This window comes from Muntiacus reevesi, chromosome 3 (genome assembly GCF_963930625.1).
Source record: "Muntiacus reevesi chromosome 3, mMunRee1.1, whole genome shotgun sequence".
Classification (NCBI taxonomy): domain Eukaryota; kingdom Metazoa; phylum Chordata; class Mammalia; order Artiodactyla; family Cervidae; genus Muntiacus; species Muntiacus reevesi.
In genome coordinates this window covers 104,512,768-104,533,573 of record NC_089251.1, presented here as the reverse complement: position 1 = coordinate 104,533,573, position 20,806 = coordinate 104,512,768, and the positions used below count along the sequence as shown (strand labels likewise).

The window sequence follows — 20,806 nt, the reverse complement described above, 5'->3', positions numbered from 1 at the left end:
AAATGTTTGTTACAAATGCGGGCACACCTTGCTGTATTATGCTGTGGCAACCCTGTGTCAAGTAAGGCATTTTTTCAACAGCATTATTTTTTAATTAAAGTGTATATATGTTTTCTAGACATAATGCTGCTGCACGGTTACTGGACATAAGTTTTATATTCATGGGAAAAAATGGATTCGTGTGACTCGCTTTATTGGGATAATCACTTTATCACAGGGGTCTGAAACTGAACCCGCAGTGTTTCTGAAGGCTGCCTGGGGCACCTTTGTGACTTCATTTTGTGCCTCTTGAGGGTATGGCAGGCTCTTGGGGACATTTAAACTGTCCTCCATGTCTAGGCAGTCCCTGAACGTCTCTGTAGCTCTCCATGGCTTCTTAGAAAGGAGCTCTGCACGGGTGCAGGGTGAGAGCGCGTCCCTGGGCTGTGGGGCAGCTGGCCGGTGTCGCTGGCCGCGCGCTCTCACTGACCGTGCTCGTCTTTCTCGTTAGGAGATCGCCCGCTTGCTGGCCCTGGAGGAGGCCACCCTGAGCACCGACCTGCAGCAGGGCTACGCCCTCAAGAGTCTCACAGGTAGGGGCGCCTTCTGGCCCTTCCCTTGGGACACCTGCGGCTGGTCTGGGGACTGACCTTTCATTCCTTGGGTGCTGAGGTTGACCTCGTCTCTCTCGTGTTGACCACGTTGCGCTCTTTAAGCTCTGTGATTTTCCCTTGTGGAAGGGTTTACATCTTTGAGCGCATGTTGTCTGCTGACCAGTTCATGTCGTTGAGCACGAGCTCCATGTCAGGCACAAAGGTGGCGTCTCCCTGCTTTTGAGTTGCTCGTCGTCTTTTGGAAACACGGACCTTCTTTGCTTAATTCTCATTCTGAACTCACGTAGCAGCTTTTTCCTGTCCCCACAGGCCTGCTTTCCTCCTTTGTGGAGGTGGAATCCATCAAAAGGCACTTCAAGAGCCGCTTGGTGGGTACCGTGCTGAACGGGTACCTGTGCTTGCGGAAGCTGGTGGTGCAGAGGACCAAGCTGATCGACGAGACGCAGGACATGCTGCTGGAGATGCTGGAGGACATGACCACAGGTAGACCTGGCCAGCGGCCCGCAGCCCACAGGCCTGTCCCTGCTGGCTCCACTCAGGTGCACGGTCTGAGTTCCCCGGCTTCCTTAGACCCAGGTCACGTCTCCTCACCTTTGAGTGAAGAAGGAGAGGACATTTCTCTCAAGACTGTTTGTGCTTGGGGTTGTAAAATTCCAGATCTGGCCTCAGTAAATTTGGACTCTTTTTTTAAAAAATTTATTTATTTATTTATTTTTGGCGGTGCTGGTTCTTCGTTGTGCACACAGGCTTCAGTAGTTGGGGCGTGCGGGCTAAGCCCTGTGGCCTGTGGAGCCTTCCAGACCAGGGATTGAACCCATGACCCCCGCCCTCTGAGTCAGATTCCTAACCACTGGCCTACCAGGAAGGCCCTGGCCTTTCCGTAGTGAGCTCACAGGGCAGGAAGAGGTCAGGAGTTCTCAGACAGGGGTCTTCCATTGGTTCTAGAAGGTTCTCAGACATTGTGGCTCAGTTGACTCTTCTCTGTCCTCTTTCCTTGTCCTGGTGGATCTCCACCCTCACTGTCAGCCGTGTCTCTCCCTCCCTCTTTCATAGTGTCCTTCTCATTGTATCTTTATGTGGATTTTGGATAATTTCTTCCACCCTATACCATATCGTCTAGTTTATTTTTTCTTTACTCTGTTATCTGTTTAATCTGCCCATCACGTTCTTGCAGTTCTATGTAGATTTTACAGTCTGTAGTCTTTTGCAGACATTTTTTGTCCCTTTTATACTCTTTCAGCATAACAAACTTATTTGTGTATCTGCTAATTTTAAAACTTGAAATATTTATTAATCTGATTCTGTTGTTATTCTGGCTCTTGCCTTTGGTGCTTTGCTTTAAATCTTGCATTTTACGGTGTTTGGTTTTTTTATTTTTGGTACTGTGAGCTTGTGTTTTGGGGGTTTTTCTGTGGAAATTCTTCGGGACCTGAGTCAAAGACGGGTTTTTCCAGAGATGATTTGTAGCTGCTTCTGTGAAGCAGCTTGGGACATGGCCATCCCAGGGCCACCTTGAACAAAGTTCTGAACTTAGAGTTTTCAGATCTCCTAGGTAGTTTGAGCCACAGACCTCTGTGAGGGACAGCTTGTTATGACTGCTCAGGGGAGATTTTTATTCTCCTTTATTCAGTGCTGCATTTTAAGGAAAGACTGTGTGCTTCCATTGATTTGCTTCAGGGAAAGGAATAGTTATTTTTAATTGATGCTTATACCAAACAGGGCTTCCCAGGTGGCATAATGGTAAACAATCTGCCTGCCATTGTAGGAGATGTGGGTTCCATCCTTGGGTCAGAAAGATCCCCTGCATTGGGGTGTTCTTGCCTGGAAAATCCCATGAACAGAGGAACCTGGTGGGGCTATAGTCCGTGGGGTCACAGAGAGTCAGATGCGACTGAACACCAAGGATGTAGCTCTTTGGGGGGTACCAGATTTGTGTGTGTGTGTGTGTAGGCGGTGGTTCCTGCCAGATTCTCCCTCTTGGGAGATTTGGGGCTTTGTAGCCAGCTCTCAAATCCTGGCAGGTTTTGGAAACCAAAGCTCATGGCAAAAAAATAGCCTGAGTGCTTTGCTGACCTCCCTGGGTTCCTGATTTTTCCTAATTTTGGAGCCATGGCTTTCTTTGCTAGCGTAGCAGTCCACTGATACCTTTTTTCCCCCCACGATTTTAAATTGTTTTTAAGTGGAGGAGTGAAAAGTAGGTCAGGGGACACAGTCTGCTTTATTGCCAGACATGGAAGTCCTTCTGGTGCCATTTTTAGCTGCCCTGCTGAGCTGGTTTGTGACCTTGTCAGCTGGACCCTTTTCAAGAATGTATGGCTTGAAGTTATCTGTTTGGCTTCTGGAGGACTGTCTGGCTAATCTTTTAGAATGAAACTGAAAACTATAGCTTCCTTTTGCTTTGACAGGAGTGCAGTTAGGATTGTTATTTCACATTCTTGAGTACCTATTTTGGGCAAGAGGATGCAAGGTTATAATTCCCAGAGGGAGGGAGGCGTGTGCACAACTAAGGATGATGGTCTGTGTTGACCTGGGTATGAAGGCTTTCAAATGGAATGTGGTTTCAGTATAAGAATCCATCAGCTTCAAGTTTCCAATTGAAATATTGATGTTGCCACATTGGATATTATAGACTCACCAGGCAGAGAAGATCTGTCAGTGACGGAACTTTATTTAAAGTCTCATCTCAGCTTCTGTGTGTGAAGCTCTTTCCTAACTGACTTGGCCACGTTGATTTCTGGCAGGTACAGAATCGGAAACCAAGGCCTTCATGGCCGTGTGCATTGAGACAGCCAAGCGCTACAATCTGGATGACTACCGGACTCCTGTCTTCATCTTCGAGAGGCTCTGCAGCATCATCTATCCCGTAAGCATAAGCCGTAGTGCCTCCCTTGGCTCTCGGGGTGTCAGCAGAAGCCATTTCTCCAGAGATTCCTGGCGATTCATCATAGTTGTGGGTAATCGTCCCAGTGGTGGCCCGTTCAGTCGATGTTTTGGGAAGCTTCACACGTAAGGCAGAAGCAACCTCATGATTTTCCCACTCCTAATGATGGGAAGAAACCTAAAGACCTTCCTTGTCCCATTTCCTAGATTCAAAGTCAGAAGCAGTCTTTTTCTTTTGAGCCAGGTCTGACCTCCTGTTGCCCAGATCCCGGTGTTTGTCAGTCCACGATCTATGAAAGAAGCAGCCCGGCAGATGGACATTTCCACTCTCTTCCTTTTTTCCCTGCCCGTGTTATGTGCACGCATGAAAGTGTATCTGTAGCCTGAACTGCATAGATCCCTTTCTGTTACTGAGGAAGGGTGGAGAGCATCAGTCTCATCAGTTAACGATGAGAGACCCCTGAGTATCATGTAATACAGAGAAGACCGTTTTCTTGACCAGAGGGCCACCAGTGACAGAGTCATCTGGCCCCACACTGGTTAGCGTCAGGTGGGATGAGCTGGAGGGAAGCCCCTCTCCCCTTGTGTCAGTGATACAGCTTTCATGGGGCACTCCTCATCTGCTTATTTGGTTAGGCTTTTTCTCTCCTAACCTACCCTTGAGTTTCAGAGAAGATGCTTGCTCTTTAATGCTATTTGAATTATATTTGGGGTTTTTGAATCACCTCTGAGCTTCCTGTCCTTTAATCTTTAACTGTGTAAGGGGCTGGATGAGTCTGGTGTGTCTCCCAGAGTGTCCATGAACAAAGCAGTGTGGTCTGAATGTAAGCGGTCTCTGCACATGTACTCATGCCATCCCTTCTGCTTCCTTTTCTCTGTCCTTCAGGAAGAGAATGAAGTCACTGAGTTCTTTGTGACCCTGGAGAAGGATCCCCAGCAGGAAGACTTCTTACAGGGCAGGATGCCTGGGAACCCGTATAGCAGCAACGAGCCAGGCATCGGGCCCCTCATGCGGGACATAAAGAACAAGATCTGCCAGGACTGTGACTTGGTGGCTCTGCTGGAAGATGACAGTGGGATGGAGGTGATGAGCATAGCTCACCCCCGTCTTGGTTAGGCTTCCTTTCCCTCAGGGGCTGATCAACCCTGGGCATCTTTAAATGCAGCTCCATGATTCCCACCTGCCTGCCTCAGCTGTACAGGGCTCTGCCCCCTGCCTGGATGTGGTAGTAAGCAGATGGCTGTAGCTTGTCAGGGCATAGGGTTTTGTTGTTCTTGTTGCTGTGGCAGGGGCCTCCAGTGGTTCCAGGTTAATCAAGCTCCCTAAATACTGGCAAATTAGCCTTGGTGCAGGTTTCTGGCCCTGTATCTGGTACCTTCTGGCAGACAATGCTAAGATCTGCTGTTACCATATACATGGTAAAAAACGTGTTGGGTGAAAGAGAGAAAACTGTCCTTCTTGGTGCTGAGCTGAAATAGACTTGGGATAGAAGGTGCTCAGCAAGGCTTTTAAACCTGGGGTCCATGGTTTGGGTTAAGGCTATTTGGAACCCCTGAAATTGTGCACAAAATTCTGTGTGATGTTCACACACGTGCATTTTTTAGAGAGGGAGAGTCAGTAGGTCCCTGATGCATAGACAGTATGTGGTAAAGCACCCTTTGATCTTAAAATGTGCTTGCATGATGATTATTTGGAATAATAACCTCATCTTCTTTTCTGTTCAGCTTCTAGTGAACAATAAAATCATTAGTTTGGACCTCCCTGTGGCTGAGGTTTACAAGAAGGTCTGGTGTACCACAAATGAGGTATGTGTTTGAGGTGTGGGTTGGCTTCCAGACTTGTTAATGATCACTTGCACAGCTCGTAGCAGCACTGAAGGATCTGTCCTTCTTGGTCGTGTTAGTGTGCAGAAAGTCATCGCCTTGTCCTCCTTGTGGGGCGGCTGAGTGGGGAAGGGAGGCGAGCTGCGGGAAGGGGTGAGCAGCTCCTGGCCTAGCAGCCGGGCCGGCGGACTCTGGGGAAGCGGACTCTGAGGCCAGCGGACTCCCAGGAAGCTGACTCGGGAGCGCCTGCTGTCATGGTGTGGGCCCTTTCCGTGTGGGCACCGAGGTTGATTCTCAGCTTCTAATGGACTTGCTCACCTTTCAGAATGTGTTTCAGTGTGGTGTTGAGGAGCGTAGTTTCTGTTTTACCAGTTGGGGAATTGAGACTCCGAAGATGGAAAATGAAGGGGGCATAGCGCTTTGGCCCTTTCGGCCCCTCAGTCCTGTTTGTCTGGTTGTAACAGTCGGATGGTCCTCTTCCCCCTCCCGCCTCTTTTCCTAGTCTCATCTCTGTTCTTTCCTGTTTCTCTCCTCTCCTTTTCTTTCTTCCCTTTTCTTCTGTTAGGGGGATTTTTAATAAATGAATCATCTAATTGAACTGCAGCACACTAGTGCACTAGTGAAGCAGAGTGACCGTTTCTGTCTTTACTCCCAAATGTTTCTGTAGAGTCTAAAGCTAAACTGGCGGTGTGCTAACAGGACATTTCAGCCTTCCGTCTGTTATGTACTTTTGCTTTTGTCTTTTCTGTTCTCCCGCTGTGCTGGGAATCCTGGTCGTTGTGTATTGTTGGTCTACTGCCCGTTGGGTAGATATAACACAGATAAATACACAGAAGCCCTCTCCATCCACTGCATCTTGTCACTAACATTTCGGCCTCAAAACAGAATGGTACAGGTTTAATCCCTGATGCACCTAAAAATTAAGACCAAGCTTCTACGGGCACCCTCGTAAATGGTGGTATAGGACCCAAAGAATACACATGGGCAGCCTCCCATTTTGAACCAGGAGGCAAGAAGTTGGGGGTCATTTGTTTCTCATATTAATGCTTAATCCACCAAGGGTTTCTTGTGGCAAAGTCCAGAGTTGGGAGCAGCTTTTTATCCTGGCTTTCATCAGTGTCTCTGCTTACTTTATCCCTTATTTCCCTGATAAATAGCCCACCTCTTCAGCTGCTGAGCAGGTTCTGTCTCACATGTTTCTCTCTTTCTGTCCGTGGTCTGTGGCTGTCCCCTCTCTTAGTTTCATTGGGCTTCCACAGCTAGAAATGCTCTGAGACCTGGCCTGACAAGTTCTCTCCCTCCAAGATTTTCTCTCCTGAAGCTGAGCATGGCTTAGGAGCAGGCAGTGTGGATTACCGCTCGCCCTTAATTTCCTGCACTGTGACTTCCATCCCCCGCTTCTCACCTCCAAAATAAGTGTAATTCCTCAGAGTGTATAGACTGGAGTGCCTAGTCAGTACCTGGTGGATAGTGAAGTTTCATGATCCCTCAGTTCAGGAAGGTTGCTGTAATCTTGTAATTCATGACTTATTTCCATTCTATCAAGTTGTAGTTTTTAGCTTGAGATTTGGATGAATCCAGTCCTTGCTGTGTGGTTATATGGAGGTCTCAGGATCTCCATAGGCAAAGATGGATGTATTCTGTTTTCTTGTTTTGATTCCTGAGATTTGAGTCAAAGCCTTTTCATCTTACTGACTTCCCTTGACCTATTTCTTTGAATAGTGACTAGAATATTGACTAGAGAGATTTTATAATTCTGAAGGAGGCACAGGCTTATAGTACCAGGCTGAGTCAGCTTGAACAAGCTGTGTAAGCTTGTGTAAAAGGACACTATGAAGCGCCTAACTAGTGTGGGACTTGCACGGCTGTCTGCTTGTTAAGTCGCTTCAGTCACGTCCAGCTCTTTGTGAACCTACAGACTGTAACCCGCCAGGCTCCCTTCTCCATGGGATTCTCCAGGCAAGAATACTGGAGTGGGTTGACCCAGGGATTGAACCTGTCTCTTACGTCTCCTGCTTTGGCAGGCAGGTTCTTTACCACCAGCACCCCCTGGGAAGCCCTAGCATAGGGCTCAGCATAGAGTAAAACAGTAAGTCACAGTTGTTAAGGCTGTTACATATATTTAATGAAACTAAAACTGCTTCACACAATTTGGGGCCTGTGGTAGACCCTACATAAAATGAGCTTCTTTTCCCCTAAGGGAGTTGTAGGGCATTTGGATTCTAGATTCTGTGGTTAAGACCCCGCGAAGAATAGGAGTTGTCTACACTGCTGAAGTGTTCGTTAAATTAAGCAGACGGTGTTGGGTCCTTTGCATTTTCTGAGCCCGTTTACAAGTCTTCCTCCAACCTCCTCCCCTCAGGGAGAGCCCATGAGGATTGTTTACCGGATGCGGGGGCTGCTGGGGGATGCCACCGAGGAGTTTATCGAGTCCCTGGACTCCACCACAGGTATAGCCTTCCACAGACACCGCAGCACGTCGGGCCTGAGGTTTGGGACCAGTGGCAGTTCATTCTGAGGCTTCAGGGGTATTTGGGACAGATACTCTAGGAATTCTCTTTGGAAGTGGGGGGATTGTTTCTTCTCTGAGGAAAAATACAGTCATTTACAGCCTCGTTCGGGTACCTCTGGTATTGAGGGTGGGTGGGAACTTAGGGAGGAAATGAAATTAGCACCAAACAAGCTCAGGTTTATTTATTTAGGCTTTTTTTTTTAAGTGATGGTAGTGCTTATATTTTCACATATTTGAGTAAGCAACTTTAATTAACTAGAAACTTTTAAGAAGAGCTATCAGGAGCAAGACAGTGCAGTTTAATATCCAATACGACCCGCTTCATTGACTGTGATCTTTATGAGAGACATGGAAGAGAGAAGGCTATCAGCCTAGAAGAGGGCTGTGCTTTATTCCGGGCTTCCCTTCTCTCTCAGATGAAGAAGAGGATGAAGAAGAAGTGTACAAGATGGCTGGTGTGATGGCCCAGTGTGGGGGCCTGGAGTGCATGCTTAACAGACTGGCCGGGATCAAAGATTTCAAGCAGGGACGCCATCTTCTAACGGTGAGTTGGAGGCAGCAAGGTGGGACCAGCCCTCTCCTTCTGGAGGGGCCCCTGTGGACGGGCCGGCCGCTGCCATGTAACCGGGGGGCAGCGTGGTGCCGTGGACCGCTGCCCGCCAGGGCCGACCTGGCTGTTGCCATGACCCTCATCACTTTAGGTTCCTTCCCCCAGTGCTTTCTTCTGACCCACTCCTCCCAAAAAGCAGTGTGATAGCAAGCCTTCTGCTCTTTCTTTAGTCACCTGTGGAAACCAGTGTCTAATTGTCTGTCCACCCAGAATTGCACTTGTGTCAGTTGTTATTATTACTCAAGTGGACTTTGTAAGTAACTGTAATTTTTTGGTAGGACTTTGTTGGTCATTCATGCAGCTATCTCCTAAGTGAGAAGTAGATGACTGTAAAGGGCCCATGAATATTGCACTATTATTTTCCACCTCCAGGGGACATAAGAACATATATTAATTATTATACCCACGCTTTAAATGACAGACATGGTTCTGAGCTCCCGTGGGCCACGAGCTTTGGGATCTTTTTATTTACTGTTAGTTCAGAGTCTGAGTTAGTACTGGAGTTTCCCCCAAGGCTGCGGAGCGTCACCTAGTCCACTAGGACTTGGTGGCAGAGACAGACCCAGCCCACAGGAGCTACTGATGGAGAAGTCTGCCGTTTAAATGCCAGACCCCAACCACCTTATGGTATCTCCCTAAAGCACCTTCACCTGGCTGTGTATTTCAGGAGTGTCTGCTGATGGGAGCATGACCCCTCCACCCCCTCAGGATATTTCTCTCCTGCTTGTCCCCACCCCTCACTGTCAGCTGTCTCATGGTTTTGACTGGCTTTTCTTGTCAGGTGCTCCTGAAATTGTTCAGTTACTGCGTGAAGGTGAAAGTCAACCGGCAACAGCTGGTCAAGCTGGAGATGAACACTTTGAACGTCATGCTGGGGACTCTCAACCTGGTAAAGAGTGTGGGCTGCAAAAGCTGAGGAATGAGCAGGGCTGGGGGAAGACATCTCCCCTCTGCCCTCAGATGAAATGGGTTTGCGACCTTTGCAAACCTCTCCTCTGTCTGACTAATGGGCACAGAGGCTTGAATTATTCAAGCTGCCCCGTATCCCCCTGCTGGCTCACCCCTGCTGCTGCCACAGCACACGGGAGCATGCTTGCTTCTCTCCTGAGCTCAGAAGCGGGAGGAAGTTAGTCCCTGCCGCAGTCCTGACTGCACTCCTGTGGGAAGCTGGTGCCGCTCACCTCGGGGCAGCCAGAAAGAAACCAAGGTGTTGTTTTCACTGTCCTCAAAAACCCACACACTATCTCTCTCTCTCTGCACACATGCCCATGCGTGCATACCACACTCACACACGCACGCGCACACACACAGACACACACGCGCACACACAGACACACGCGCACACACAGACACACAGATACACACAGACACGCACGCGCACACAGACACACAGATACACACACAGACACAGATACACACGCGCACACACAGACACACACACACAGATACACACAGACACACACGCGCACACACAGACACACACACAGACACAGATACACACGCACACACACAGACACACACAGATACACACAGGCACACACACACAGATACACACAGACACACACGCGCACACACAGATACACACACAGACACAGATACACACGCGCACACACAGACACACACACAGATACACACAGACACACGCGCACACACAGATACACACACAGACACAGATACACACGCACACACACAGATACACACAGGCACACACACAGGCACACAGATACACACACAGACACAGATACACACAGACACACACACAGACACAGACACACACACGCTGTGTGTACACATACACAGACACACAGACACATACACACGCACACACACAGACACCCAGATACACACAGATGCACACAGACACGCACGCACACACAGACACACACACACAGACACACATACACAGACAGACACAGATACACACACAGACACACACAGACACGCACGCGCACACAGACACACACACAGACACACAGACACAGACACACACACAGACACAGATACACACGCACACACACAGACACACACAGATACACAGACACGCACGTACACACAGACACACAGATACACACGTGCACACACAGACACACACAGACACACACACAGACACAGATACACACGCACACACACAGACACGCACGCTGTGTGTACACACACACTAGACACACAGGTACAGATACACACGCACACACACAGACACACACACAGATACACACAGACACACACGCACACAGACACACACGCACACACAGATACACACACAGACACAGATACACACGCGCACACACAGACACACACACAGACACGCACACAGACACACACGCGCACACAGACACACACACAGACACACACACACGCTGTGTGTGCACAGATTGTCAGGAACACGAGGTCATGAAAAGCACCCTGGAGGAGGAGACCCCATGAGCAGGGCGTGGTCGTGGCCTTCTCCTCCGTGTGACTGGCCCCCTCCCTGCAGGCGCTGGTGGCTGAGCAGGAGAGCAAGGACAGCGGTGGTGCCGCCGTGGCCGAGCAGGTGCTGAGCATCATGGAGATCATCCTGGACGAGTCCAATGCTGAGCCCCTGAGTGAGGACAAGGTGGGTGGGGCCAGTCTCTCCATCCACAGGCACTGTCTCGTTGCCAGCCACTGGCTTACTTGGGTCTAGCAGTGTCATCCGGGAATGATCGAACCTTCTCAGAAGCTTGTAGGAACGGCAACTGATGGTGACATCGTTGTATCAAAGCCTGAAATCCGTGGATTCAGAGGAAACAAAGCGGCTGGTCCGGCTGATAGACGGGGACCTTGGTGCAGCCCCTCATTTCACAGTTGAGGATCCTCCAAGCCCAGAGAAATGAAGCGAGCCGTTTAGTAGCATATAGTTGGTTCCTGTGTAGGTAGACACCTAGAGCTCAGGTCTGCAGCTCCCAGTTCCGTTTCTCCCCACTTCGCGGCATGTGCATGCCTGTGTTCTTGTCGGTGCTGATGTTTTGGCTGGAGATACGACCAAATGAATACCAGGGAGCCTGTGTGTTTTGGGGAAGGGGGAGCCTGTGTTGTATTTTGACCGCCTGTGTGAGTATATTTGACCACTAATAATAGAACCAGTGCAGAAACTTAGAAACTAATTTTTGAGGTAGAGCTCACACTGTTGATCATTCCCCAGGAAGTGCTGAGACGAGGTTCTTCTGGGGCTGCTTCTGGTGGCTCTGATGGAAGTGGATGACCTTTCAGGACCAGCTGTTGGCTGCAGCCAAAGTCCCGGCCATATTAACAGGCCTTGCATCCTCTCTCCTTGTAGGGCAACCTCCTCCTGACGGGTGACAAAGATCAGCTGGTGATGCTCTTAGATCAGATCAACAGCACCTTTGTCCGCTCCAATCCTAGTGTGCTCCAGGGCCTGCTTCGCATCATCCCGTACCTGTCTTTCGGGGAGGTGGAGAAAATGCAGATTTTGGTGGAGCGGTTCAAACCCTACTGCAGCTTTGATAAGTATGTGGCTTAGATTCAGACAGCTGACTGAGAGTCGACATGAAAGCCCTGAACTAGTTCTGTGAGACCCAGGAAGAATGACCTGAGTTTCTGTTAGATTTTTGGGTACCAGTCTGGCCTTTAAGGGGACTGGTCTAACTGGGGAGGCAAAAAGTGAAAATATGTTAAAGCAGCAATTGTTGAGGCGGAGAAGGCGAGCTTGTTGGTGACACAGGAAGGGGATAGGACAAGATGGAGGGACTCAGGTGTGCAAAAGCATGAAAATGGGAGAGAAAGTTGGGAATTTGGGAAACGTGGCAGAGAAGAGGGAGCATGGCAGGAGGCGGAAGGGTCTTCTGTTGTGCTCAGGCATTGGTGATATAGGACTTTGAGGGTTGTGAGCCAGGAGGCTGACATGGTCAGCTTTTATTGCTCCTCTGACACTCTCAGGGTCTTTGCTCTTTCCTCCAGGTATGATGAAGATCACAGTGGCGATGATAAGGTCTTCCTGGACTGCTTCTGTAAGATTGCAGCCGGCATCAAGAACAACAGCAACGGGCATCAGCTGAAGGATCTGATTCTGCAGAAGGGAATCACCCAGAGCGCCCTGGACTACATGAAGAAGCACATTCCCAGTGCCAAGAAGTAAGCAGCTCCGGCCTCCTCCCGCTCCTCCTGGTCTTTCTCTCCTTCATTGTCTTGCCATCCCTCAGCCTTCCCTGGGGTCACCCTCCCCTTCTGGAACCTGTCACGGTGACCATGCAGCCCTTGGGGCTGTGGGAAAGGATGGCAGTTTGTTGGCTTCTATTTCAAGTACTCGCTTCTTTTTTAAAGACTTGTTTATTTGGCTGTGCTGGGTATTAGCTGCAGCATGCGAGGTTTTTAGTTGCTGCCTGTGGGATTTAGTTCCCTGACCAGGGGTCGAACCTGGGCCCCCTGCTTGGGGAGCTCAGAGTCTTAGCCACTGGACCATCAGGGAAGTCCCTCAGGTACTTACTTCTCCCTGGTTTCTCAGCTGAGCTGGGTGGTCCTCTGGGATTCCTTACAGTACGCTTGAAGGTGCGGCCACGTCTGAACAAGCCAGAATCACGGCCGGTTCTAGGTGACCTTTGCCTTCTGGGCCTGCTCATAAGCCTCTCTTCGCTTTGCAGTCTGGACGCTGACGTCTGGAAAAGGTTTTTGTCTCGCCCGGCCCTGCCGTTCATCTTGAGGCTTCTTCGGGGGCTGGCTATCCAGCACCCTGCCACCCAGGTGAGTAACCAGCATGCACGGGGCCTTATTCTGGAGCGGACATGTAGTGTGAGGGAACCACACCCTCTCGGCTCACCTCCCATGACTTCAGTCAAGGTAACCACCTCGATTAGCAGAGCCGAGAACGGCCCCAATGTGTAAGAGTCCCAGAGTGGACGGACTCTCAGAAGTCACCTGGTTCGTCTCTCTGTGTGCAGAGGGGATTGAGTTACATCTGTGTTTTCCTCATTCAGCTCATTCTTAACGTGGGGCTTCATTGTCTCATGGTTCAACTGAGCAGCATTTGTGAGGGTGTGGCTGGCCAGGGGGTAAAAGCCGGCTTCTGGCCACAGTCCCCGGGACGTTTGTAACACCATCGCTGCCGTCTTCTGCTCTGTGCTGGCAGCCGAAAACTTGGTTCTCAGGGAGGGCCACCCTGTGCACTCTGCTGCTCATTCCTGGTGGTCACTGGGTCGAGACGTCTGTTACCCTCACAAATAATAATTGACCCAGACAGGAGGCAGGTCAGGACTAGTTTTTTAATTAAACTTTTTATTTTGAGATAACTAGATTCAGATGCAGTTGCTAGGTAGTATTACGGAGACATCGTGTGTCGCCTTGACTTAGCCTCTCTCAATACTACATCTTGCAAAGCTGTAGTAAATCATCACAGCCAGGGTGTGGGCGTCCGCGCCGTCAAGTTCAGGACCACTCCTCACCACAGGGCTCTCTCCTGTGTCCTTCCCAGCCGCATCCGCCTCTCCGGGCAGCCACTGGCCTGGCCTCCATCTCCTGCTTTTGTCCTGTTGAGGATGCCGTGTACGAAATGGAATCAAACACCAGTAACTTTTGGGGATAGGCTTTTTTCGCTCAGCATAGTTGTTTGGCGTTCACCCTGACTGCCGTGTATGTCGGTAATTTGTCGGTAGTGGTTGCATCGTTTTGTTTTACGGGAGACTGCCAGGCCGTTTCCTCGAGGGGCTGCAGTGCTCTGCTCTCCCCTCGGCAGAGTCTGAGCAGTCCAGCTTGATTGCATCCTTGCCAGCATTTGGGGGTGTCGCTTTCTTTTTTTGTATCAGCCATGCTGATAGATGTAAGGTGATGTCTTGTGGTTTAATCTGCGTTTCTCTGGTGGCGAATGACACTCACTGCACATCTTTTTTTTTTTTTTTTTCCAGACTTTATTTTTTTAATTTTTTTATTTATTTATTTTTTAATTTTATTTTATTAGTTGGAGGCCAATTACTTCACAACATTTCAGTGGGTTTTGTCATACATTGACACGAATCAGCCATTGAGTTACACGTATTCCCCATCCCGATCCCCCCTCCCACCTCTCTCTCCACCCGACTCCTCTGGGTCCTCCCAGTGCACCAGGCCCGAGCACTCGTCTCATGTCTTCCGTCTGTCTTCAGTGATAAGTATTTCCGCATTTTTTGTCCCATTTCTAGTCATCATGTTTGTTTCTTGGTGTTGAGTTTTGAGAGTTCTCAGGGCTGCCTTTTCTGTTGTCATTGTTTCGGGTGGTCTGTCTTGAGTTCCACATTCTCATTTAGTGATGTTTTCTGATAGCTCATTCCAGAAATGTGGTTAATTGGCCACAATAAAGATCGTCCATATGTCTCACTCAAATAGCTATTGTTTTCAATTTTTCTTCAGTTCAGTAGTAATCGTCATAATCAGTGCATCTTTATGGATAATTCTTCCTGCATAATCGTTTTCACTATTTTTCCCCCATCTTTGTAACATCATTATTTTGAATGTGGATAAATTAAGGGACAGAATTGTAATTTGACCAGTGGCAAGACATTGACCTGAGAACTCTGGTCAGTGGGTTCCAGGCTTATTCTTAGTTGCTAATTTGATTCTTTATTAAAATAAGGCTTCATCTGGGTAGATGCTTGGCATTCACACTCCTGACCACTCACTTTTCTTTCCGCACGAGTGTGTGTCGTGCCTGTCATGTACCTGAGCTGTGCTGGACTGAAGCAACATTGGTGAACGAAACAGTCCCCGTGTGAGTCTTCCAGAGCTTGCTGTCTGGTGGAAGATAGAGCCCGGGATGTAGGGATAACAGAGTACAGGGTCAGTGCAGGGTGGAAGGGGTCAAAGGAAAGGGGATTTCTAAGAGGAGAACGTGGGGTGTGTAGAGGCTCAGAGGTGAGAGAGCTTGAGCATTCTAGGAAGTGAGAGCAGTTGCATGGGGGGAGGCCTGGCAAGACTTGGCGCCGGAGACATCAGCGCGGGTGCATATCAGATTCCCCAGGGAGAGCAGTGGTGGTGCCCCTGGCTGTTCCCTGGAGCATGAGTTGTGGGGCGGTGACACGGGAGGCGGGAGGAAGAGTTTGTCAGAGTCTGGGTGAGAGCCCCTGGTGGTTGAACTCCAGTTAGTGGGGCAGACAGTGAGTGGATTCCACAGAGACCTGGGGGGCGGAGTAAACGGGGTTTGGAGGTTGATTGCACCTGGGCAGTGAAGACGCTGGGTGAATCAGGAACTCTGCTCGGTGTCTGGACTGAGCGACGGGCTGGTGGTGCCATCAAAGAGATGAGAACTCGGGGGTTTGGAGGTGAGTGAAGGGAGGCGGGGCCGTGATACTCGATCATTAGTGTGTGGGCTGTCCTCCTGAGCAGAGTGTAAGCTTCAGGCGTGCCGGGCGTCACGTGCATGGGTGTGCACGCACGCTCACACAGTAGACAGCCCGTGTGTGCCATTCATTGGGCACACGGGTTCAGTGCTATGGGTTCAGCGCTCAGAGTTGTTGAGACGTGAGCTGACCTGTCATCGTGCTGAAGGACGAAGTGGACACGTACGCACCTGCTGTGAGGCTAGACTGATGAGCTAGTGACTTGAGTTGGTTGCTGAACTTTCACGTCATAGACTGACCTTGATTTCCGTTCATGGTCGGCTCTGCAGTGATTGGTGACCTGGGGAGTGGCAAGGCCTCACAGCGGGCAGACCCCCTGCCCTCAGTGGGGCGATGCACTCACAGCCCTGTGGGCAGCGGCCCGCTGTCCTGTAGCCCCTGCCGGCGCTTTTAAGCACAGGGTTTTTTGCTTTACATCTGTTTCTTTCTCCTACTCCCAGGTGTACTTGTATGTCTGGATACTTAGGTGGAGAAAACGTCTGTGTCTGGGTTTGGCAGGCCCTGGGGGCCCCGGATGCAGCACGCAGCCCAGCCCCCGTCAGGGTGGGGGGCCGGCCCCGCTGGGTGCAGGTACTGAGTTCACCACGGAGGCCTCATTCTCTGGAGTGTCTGACCTGAGCCCCTGCTCACTTTCACTGTGCCGGGCGCTTTACATATGTTACCTGATTTAATCATCAAGCGACCCTGGCCTGCCTTCATTTTACAGACAGGGGTGTTGAGGCTGCAGAACATGGTGACTCCTCAGGTCGGTGGCAGAGCCTAACCTCCTCCATTTGTCCACATCTCTCGAAGTGTAAAATCAAAGGGTCCAATAGAAACCAAGCAGATGATGTGAGATTGTACACATCCTGCTGATTTTTTCCAACCTTGAAGCTCCTGAGAAGAACCCTTGCCTGTGTACTTGGCCTTCAGCTCCCTGGTCCGTTTTTGGCAGGTTCTGATTGGAACCGACTCCATCACCAACCTGCATAAACTGGAGCAGGTGTCGAGTGACGAGGGCATTGGGACCCTGGCGGAGAACCTGCTGGAGGCGCTGCGGGAGCACCCCGACGTGAACAAGAAGATCGACGCGGCCCGCAGGGAGACCCGGGCCGAGAAGAAGCGCATGGCCATGGCCATGCGGCAGAAGGCACTGGGCACGCTGGGCATGACGGTACAGCCTCCCCGGGTCCCTGCCCTGTTGACAAGGGGGTGGCCATGGCACAGTCGTGCGTGCTGAGAGGTTTAGGAGCTGGGGTCGGGCATGGTGAAGATGCAGGCTGGGAGGTGGGGTGTGAGGCACCCTGCCCGACACTTTGCCTTAGAGATGTGACTCTCATTGTTCTGCTCTGCAGAGAAGACTGAGGCTAAATGGCTCAGATTTACAGAAACCTTAGAAACGGTGATAACCGTTGTTACGATTTTATTTAAGCCCCTCATGTGGGTCTGTGAGGTTGATATTACACCCATTTTTCAGAGGAACTAATTGGGGCTGAGAGGTGCAGTACGCAGGCCAGGTCGCATAGCTGATATGCGGCTGGCAGGCGTTTGAACCTCGGTCTGTGTGACGCAGGGGCCCCAGGCTGTCCTCACTGCCCCACCTTGGAGGAGGCCGCAATCCTGTGAGACCTTCTCCAACCGGCAAACTCGAGTGTCAGCAGATTTAAAACTCTCATGGGAATAGTAAATGAATCATATGCCGCAGTCCAGGCCTGGTCTTGCTGGCACAAAGAGAGGGGCCTTTCTGGTGGCAGGCGGCCACTGGCCAGGGTTCCAGCTGGATGGTTTCCTCTGCTTCAGTGGTTCCTGCAGGGAGAGAAGAGCGGGGGAATCTGGGTCTGTACCCTCGTTAGAGGCCAGCTAAAGGGGTTTCCTGTCAGTGCAGCCATCCTTCCCACATGCGGAGGGTCAGCGTGTGCCCGCGTATCCTGGGCCCGCGGGTAGGGCGGGTCACAGCCCCATCTGACCTGCCCCTGGGCCCCCCTTGCAGACCAACGAGAAGGGCCAGGTGGTGACGAAGACTGCGCTGCTGAAGCAGATGGAGGAGCTGATCGAGGAGCCGGGCCTCACGTGCTGCATATGCAGGGAGGGCTACAAGTTCCAGGTGCGCTGCCGGGCCCACTGGGGGCTCACGGCCGAGGACCAGCCGTCCTCTTCAGAGGCGGGAGGCAGGCTGATCTGGACAGTCCTCAGCAGCAGCTGCCGCTCACTGAGTCCCGCCCTGTGCCAGGCCTTGTGTTCAGAGCTGTTATGTCCGCTGGGTCATTTTATCTTTAAATCTGTAATGAAAAGCTCTCATCTGTGGATGAGGAAACGGCACCCGTAGCAAAGGCAGAATTGCAGGCCAGGTCAGAGCCGGGACTGTTAAAAGACAGCCTGCTGCCCCCGTGCGGGCGAGCTGGCGCGAGGCAGGACCTCAGCGTTCTCGGCGCCCCCAGGCTCGCTGTCCGCCTGGGAGCAGCGCGGCAGGCGGCTGCGTGCTGCCCTGAGGCCTCGGGGGCGCCCTCTTCCTCTCCAGCACGAGCTGACTGCCTCGCTCCCCGACCTGCTGACCGGCAGGCTGCGGGGCTCCAGGCCTGAGAGTCCCGAGGTGACAGGTTCCTTGGGGCTTTCTGATCAGTTTTGAAAAACAAGCGACTGACCAGGAAGGCACTTTTTTCTTCATTTTCAGATGAAGGCTGCAGATAGAAAAGGACGGTTCAACCTTGCGTTTCTGCCCCTGCCTGCCCAGCATCCCCCTTATTCTGGTTGCTCCCCACCACGCTCGTTTCCCCGGGGCTGTGCCCCGCCAAGTGCTGAGCCACGGGGCTGCAGGGCTCACTGTCACGTACTCATGAACCCCGCCCTTCATGGGAATATAACCCCCAGGGCTCCCTCTGCGCTGCTTCCCCTCCTTCCGAAGCCTGCTCTGGAGCGCCTCACCTCGCCTCCTCTCTCCCTGTCTTCGCAGCCCACTAAGGTCCTGGGCATTTACACCTTCACCAAGCGGGTGGCCTTGGAGGAGGCGGAGAGCAAGCCGCGGAAGCAGCAGGGCTACAGCACCGTGTCCCACTTCAACATCGTGCACTACGACTGCCACCTGGCGGCCGTCAGGTGCGCCGCTCCCCGCGGGCCGCTCCCCGGCCTCCCCACGCGCGCCCTGTCCCAGGCCGGGGGCGCGCTGCTCCCTGCGGGCCGCTCCCCGGCCTCCCCACGCGCGCCCTGTCCCAGGCCGGGGGCTGCAGGGGGGCGGGCAGCTCGCTGGCCCGGGAGGGGTGGGGCTGCCTGCCCTGAAGTTCTCATTCTGGCCCTTACGCTTGGCAGTAGGGTGTCCTGCCTTCAGCCATATAGGCCCAAGAACCATTCCTGGGAAAATGCCCTTGGCTTTTGGCCCAGGGCTTGTGAGAGCAGTCTTGCCCAGTGGAGGCTGTGGGTCCCGTGTTTACCATCTCGTGGTTACAAGCGGCTGCCCCTCTGTAGAGTCAGTAGTCACTCACTGGCTCCTGCTCTCCTCCCAACCCAGGCTGGCTCGAGGCCGGGAGGAGTGGGAAAGCGCCGCCCTGCAGAACGCCAACACCAAGTGCAACGGGCTCCTTCCGGTCTGGGGGCCCCACGTGCCCGAGTCGGCGTTTGCCACCTGCCTGGCGAGGTGCGTGTGCAGCGGGGGGCGCAGTGGAGAAGCGGGGGTTGGGCCTCCCTGGTGGTCCAGTGGCTCGGCTCTGTGCTTTCACTGCCAGGGGCACGGGTTCAGGCCCTGGTTGGTGTGCGTGGTGTGGCCAAAGAAAGGTGGAGGGGGTTCCCAGGAGGTGGAGGAAGATCAGCCATCGGCTCAGCCCCGTCATTGGAGATCCACGTCCATCCTCGCTTGCTCACCAGAGCCGCCTGGAGCAGGAGTGACCCTGCTGGGAGGACCCTGCACCCTCAGCTTCTTGGGCCCCGGGAGGAGTCTCTGGCTTTCTGCTGCCTGCATTTCTTTGCTGATGTTAGGACTCAGGACACGGGACCCCTGACTTGATCCTCGAGGCCAGAATTTCCCAGACTTGACTTCCCGTTCCTCTGAGTTTTAAATAATGAAAATAGTTTAACGGCTTGGGGAATATTGGGCTCCTTTCAAAGCTGCCCTTGTCCTAAAATCCAGAGTGGACCTGCGGAACCCTCTTTGAGGCCCTCGTCTCCCACGGATGTCTAGGACAGCGGTGCGCGTCCTGAGTCCCATTGTTGAGCTCAGGGATCAGGTACTTGGCAGACAGGCCGCGTTCTACAGGGGAAGAAACCGAGGCCCAGAGTTAATTGAGCAGAGCCCAGGTAGATGGTGACGTATGTTCACCATGGAAAAATCTTTTTTTTGGAGGTTGAGTAGACGATGCTTATGGATAGATCACCTTGGCAGAGTGGATAAGTCCTACATTTCTTCTTCCAAACTGTACTTCCAGTTGTGGTCACAATACATTCTATGACTTTAGTCCCTCAAGGAATGGCTCCCCAGACCAGTGCGTTCTCCTCAGAGCTTGGAGAACATCACGTTCAGTCACAGCAGAAATGAAAGGGCGCTGTGCTCGCCCCCCAGCCCTGCCCGTCCTCTCCTCTCCCTGTCGTCGGTGTGACCTTTGCCCCCACCTGGCCAGCGGGGGCAGCAAGGCCGGCTGCCTCGCCAGCGGTCCTCGCGTGGAGCTGGCTCCCACCTCGCCGTCTGTCCCCTTCCCCCAGGCACAACACTTACCTCCAGGAGTGCACGGGCCAGCGGGAGCCCACGTACCAGCTCAACATCCACGACATCAAGCTGCTGTTCCTGCGCTTTGCCATGGAGCAGTCCTTCAGCGCAGACACGGGCGGGGGCGGCCGCGAGAGCAACATCCACCTGATCCCGTACATCGTGCACACAGTGCTCTACGTGCTGAACACGTGCGTGCCCCTGGGCGGCGTTGACTGCGGTGGGGACGTTGGTCTTTGTGGAGTCACTCAGGACGAAGTGGTAGACGCTTCCTTCTCCACAGCAGTCTCGGCTCCCTCCGAGGGCTGCATCCTAGGACTGGCCTTTGGCCGGAGCGGGAGCAGGGAGTGGAGAGGCCAGACCGCCGAAGCTTCT

At 52.1% G+C, this 20,806-nt stretch overlaps 1 protein-coding gene across 2 annotated transcripts in view; it reads left to right on the top strand.

The window, feature by feature from the left end:
• UBR4 (ubiquitin protein ligase E3 component n-recognin 4) overlaps positions 1-20,806 on the top strand; it is a 132,213-nt gene that overhangs the window by 102,207 nt on the left and 9,200 nt on the right. For both annotated transcript variants that reach the window (XM_065929934.1, XM_065929933.1), the window contains 17 exons: positions 491-572; positions 903-1,076; positions 3,335-3,456; positions 4,360-4,557; positions 5,199-5,279; positions 7,660-7,747; positions 8,226-8,353; positions 9,201-9,308; positions 10,896-11,015; positions 11,718-11,908; positions 12,359-12,532; positions 13,039-13,138; positions 16,697-16,915; positions 17,732-17,845; positions 18,692-18,834; positions 19,244-19,369; positions 20,428-20,622. In XM_065929934.1, the coding sequence (XP_065786006.1) occupies positions 491-572; positions 903-1,076; positions 3,335-3,456; positions 4,360-4,557; positions 5,199-5,279; positions 7,660-7,747; positions 8,226-8,353; positions 9,201-9,308; positions 10,896-11,015; positions 11,718-11,908; positions 12,359-12,532; positions 13,039-13,138; positions 16,697-16,915; positions 17,732-17,845; positions 18,692-18,834; positions 19,244-19,369; positions 20,428-20,622 (2,363 nt within the window). The remainder of the gene's footprint in view (positions 1-490; positions 573-902; positions 1,077-3,334; positions 3,457-4,359; positions 4,558-5,198; positions 5,280-7,659; positions 7,748-8,225; positions 8,354-9,200; positions 9,309-10,895; positions 11,016-11,717; positions 11,909-12,358; positions 12,533-13,038; positions 13,139-16,696; positions 16,916-17,731; positions 17,846-18,691; positions 18,835-19,243; positions 19,370-20,427; positions 20,623-20,806) is intronic.